Source organism: Gekko japonicus, unplaced genomic scaffold (assembly GCF_001447785.1).
Source record: "Gekko japonicus isolate JY-2015 unplaced genomic scaffold, Gekko_japonicus_V1.1 scaffold5843, whole genome shotgun sequence".
Taxonomy (NCBI): domain Eukaryota; kingdom Metazoa; phylum Chordata; class Lepidosauria; order Squamata; family Gekkonidae; genus Gekko; species Gekko japonicus.
This window is the reverse complement of record NW_015166618.1, coordinates 36885-40877: the sequence shown is the minus strand read 5'-3', so window position 1 is coordinate 40877 and position 3993 is coordinate 36885. Positions and strand designations below refer to the sequence as shown.

At 48.6% G+C, this 3993-nt stretch overlaps 1 protein-coding gene across 1 annotated transcript in view; it reads right to left on the bottom strand.

Moving 5' to 3' along the window:
* Positions 1 to 1747: 1747 nt before the first annotated feature.
* Positions 1748 to 3993, bottom strand: part of RNPEPL1 (arginyl aminopeptidase (aminopeptidase B)-like 1) — a gene marked incomplete at both ends in the record, with an annotated part of 23867 nt that continues 21621 nt past the window's right edge. Inside the window, 2 exons of the mRNA XM_015412396.1 lie at positions 1748 to 1860; positions 2650 to 2763. Of these exons, the coding sequence (XP_015267882.1) occupies positions 1748 to 1860; positions 2650 to 2763 (227 nt within the window). The remainder of the gene's footprint in view (positions 1861 to 2649; positions 2764 to 3993) is intronic.

Here is a 3993-nt window from a genome sequence, read left to right as displayed (position 1 = left end):
GTTCGCCACCACTGCCCTAGAGGGAGCACTGGCCACAAGCATTATGGCAACATACTCTGAGCCCTTTAGAGATGACAGTCCAGAAAAGGAAACAAAGGTGTCATGGTTGAGCTGGAGGGATGCAACTCGCGTGTCTTACAGACGGGGCCCTGGGAGCACGGGTGCAAAATGAAACATCAGAATTCCAGAATCATAGAGTTGGAAGGGACCACCGAGGTCATCTAGTCCAGCCCCTGCACAATGCAGGACATTCACAAATACCCCCCCACCCCACGCCCTCCAGTGACCCCTATTCCAAGCCCAGAAGATGACAAAAAATTCTCCAGGATCCCCGGGCAAACTGGTGTCAAGGTGGTGAGTGCGTGAAAAAGTAAAAAATTACTGGGCTGAGATACATGCAGAAATGGAAAAAAATGTAAAATGTAAATTTAAGAAGGAACCGGAAATACTACTTTTGGGACTAAAAATGGAGGAGGTAAATGTAGCAAAAAGGACATTGATGTGGTACATGATTGCAACGGCTAGAATGACCTATGCTCAATGCTGGAAACAAGATAAAGTACCGGATGTTGGAGACTGGATGAAGAAATCGCTTTTTATGGTGGAAATGGACAAACTGACGAGGAAGTTAAATAATTTGGAAGCAGAGGACTTCTTTGCAGACTGGAAGGATCTTAAAGACTATATAGAAAAGAATTGGGATGTAAGAGACGGTTTCTTTAGCTTTGATAACTATTGAAGTTGATAGATATTAAAAATTAGATTAAAATGTATTACTTAAATAGAAGGGAATATGTTACCTGTGGACATAAGGAATGACAAGGAATGGAAAAAGAATTAGCAACATCAGACAGGGGGTTTGAGGTCGGGGGGAAGCCGAACCGGGGGGGGGGGGATCCAGGAGGAGGGGAGGATGGTATACGTTTTAACGTTATGAATAATATTTGATTATGTTTATCATATCCTAATAAAGTGTTTGTTTTTTTTAAGGTGGTGAGTGCTGCTACTGAAAAAAATTGAAAAATACAATTTGGCAATGTATGAGGTAATTTAACAGACAAATTTTATGGTGTAAATGGAAGCCCTCCCCCCTTTTAGTTGTATGTCTGTTTGTCAGTCTATTTTGTGTTTGTCTTGTATGGAAAATAAAAAAATTGTGGTGTATTTTTTAATAAAGCTGCTTCTGAGAAAACTAGTGGGAGCTCCGTCAGACGTTGCCGCGCTGGCTGCTTGCTTGGACTTCCTTCCCTTCGCCACTGCTTCCTGCTCTACCACCTCTCTCACCCCAAGCAGAATTTCTGTGTCCTAAAGTCCACGCTCGGCAATATCTACATCAGGGTTCCCAAACTTTACAGGCCCGCAGGCGCCTCTGAAATTGTCACGTGGCGTGATGGGCGCGACCACAAAACGGTTGCCACAAAATGGCTGCCGCAGGAGGCGGCGCCACCTAGAAGACGAGTGGCACTTTATCCCAAAGCAACAGTTAAAAAGAAAATCTGCACTGCCAATCAAAACTCCAACGGCCAATCAGAAGCCTCGCTGGGCAGAAGCCTCGTGTGGCCCCGCCTACTTTGTAAACGCACTTTGGGGGCCCCCAGGAAAGGGGTTGGTGGGCGCTATGGGCCTCTGAGGACCTCTGATCGAGATACAGGGACTGAGAACTGCAAACAGGCACGGGTCTTTGCAGGCACGCACGCGGAACAGGGCCACCCCCTCCCCCCGAACCCCAGAAACCCAAGTTACTCACTCGGAGGAAGGCATCGAAACGCGCTGGATCGCCACAGAGCTGGGACAGGTAGTAAACAAAGCAGTAACCTTTCTCGTACGTAAAGAGGTTCATCAGGTTGCTGGGGTTCACACCTGTGAAAAGAGCATTTTGGTAAGAAGAAAAAGAAGAGAAGAGATTGGATCGATACCCTACCCTTCCCTACCCAAAGGAGTCTCAGAGGGCTTACAAACTCCTTTCCCTTCCCCCTCCCCACAACAGACACCCTGTGAGGTAGGTGGGGCTGAGAGAGCTCTGAGAGAACTGTCCTTCGAGATCGGCTCTGAGAACTTGTGACTGACCTAAGGTCACACCAGCAGCTGCATGTGGAGGACTCAGTTGGTATAGTGCCCCCAAAGATGAAGAAGAAGAGATTGGATTTGTACCCTACCCTTCCCTACCAAAAGGAGTCTCAGAGGAAGAGGAGGAGGAGGAAGAAGAAGAAGAAGAGAAGGAAGGAGAAGAAGATTTATACCCCACCCTTCACTACCTGAAGGAATCTCAGAGCGGCTGCCAATCTCCTTTCCCTTCCCCTCCCCACAACAGACAGCCTGAGAGGGAGGTGGGGCTGAGAGAGCTCTTTCGAGGACTGCCCTTGAGAGAACAGCTCTGAGAGAACTTGTGATGGGCCCAAGGTCGCACCGGCAGCTGCCATGTGGAGAAGTGGGGAATCAAGGCCGGCTCTCCCGGATTAGAGTCTGCGCTCCTAACCACGACACCAAACTGGCTGGAGGCAAAAGGTTTCTATGGGACACCTTTCCCCTCCCTCTTGGATGACGAGGGCCAGCTACGTGGCACCATGAATAACCACAGCACTTCCGTTGCAAGCGACGTCCGGCCGGCCAGTCCCAAGCAAAAGCCGCAGGTTGTTCATCCCGGCGTACCTGGTTCCAGCTTCACCTGAAGCTTGCTAACGGGGTTGTCCTCGCCAAGGAGCTTCATCTGTCTGTGGAGGGCGTCGAGGCGGAAGGCAGTTTCCAGGCATGTGAAGGCAGGACCTGATTTAAAAAAAAAACACATATTTTTAAATTTGTTGTCAAAGGCTTTCACGGGCTGAGTTCATTAGCTGTTGTCAGTTTCCCGGGCTGTGTGGCCGTGGTCTTGGCATCATAGGATCTGACGTTTCGGCCAGTAGCTGTGTGGGCATCCTCAGAGGTATCACACAGAAAGATGGAGTACTCTCGCTGTGTCGAGAACTTGTGACTGACCCAAGGTCACACCAGCAGCTGCAGGTGGAGGAGTGGGGGGATCAAGCCTGATTCTCCCAGATTAGCGTCCGCCGCTTTTAAATCACTATATCAAACTGGCTCTCCAAACTCCAGCCCTTGACACAGAGAGTTCTCCTTCTTTCTGTGTGATATCTCTGAGGATGCGAGCCAAGCTGCTGGCGAAGCGTCAGGTCCTACAATGCCAAGACCACAGCCACACAAACCCGGAAAATCTGCAACAGCTAATATTTTTATTTATTTATTTATTTCAACAGCTTTCTTCCACGCCCTCCCCCGCTTACACAGGGCTCAGGGCGGTTGAGAACAGAATAATTAAATGCATTATAAAACCAATTGGAACCATAAAAATTCAATATTAAAAACATTCAAACCTAAATATTTGAAAACATTTCAAGTTTGGGACCTCTTTATAATGGATAAAATCACAGACCACGTAAGACAAGCCGATTCTAGATCAGTTCACCTCGGTTCACATCCAAAATGGCTCCCTTTTCTAGAACACATATTTTCTAATGACCCCCAACCTCACAACCAAATATATCTTCAATCACTTTTTATGTGCGTTGACTTCCTCAATTTGCATACTCTCTATAACCTCACAACACACATTTGGTTTACTGCTCCTTCCAGGGGTCATTTCCTGCAGGAGCGCACAGGAGCGGAGCTCCAGCAGTAAGGAGCCCAGGGGGCGGGCACATGCAACAAGCCCCGCCACCTGCTCCCAGCAGCCCTCAGTCAGAGCAAGAAGCAGCCAGGTAAGTTGCAGGGGGCCCCCCACCCGGCCCGCCTTCAGGTACAAGCTCTCGTGGTGGGGCACATCTCCACGCTCCCCCCCCCCCCTCTAGCTAGGAAATGACCCCTGCCTACCAAGCAGTGTTCCCTCTAAGCTGAGATAGTGTGTGCCAGCTCACAGTTTTTTAGCTTCTGGGCTCAACATATTGTTGCCTCAGCTCAGGAAGAATGGCTCCAGAGCAATCTTTTTTTAAAAAAAATATTTTT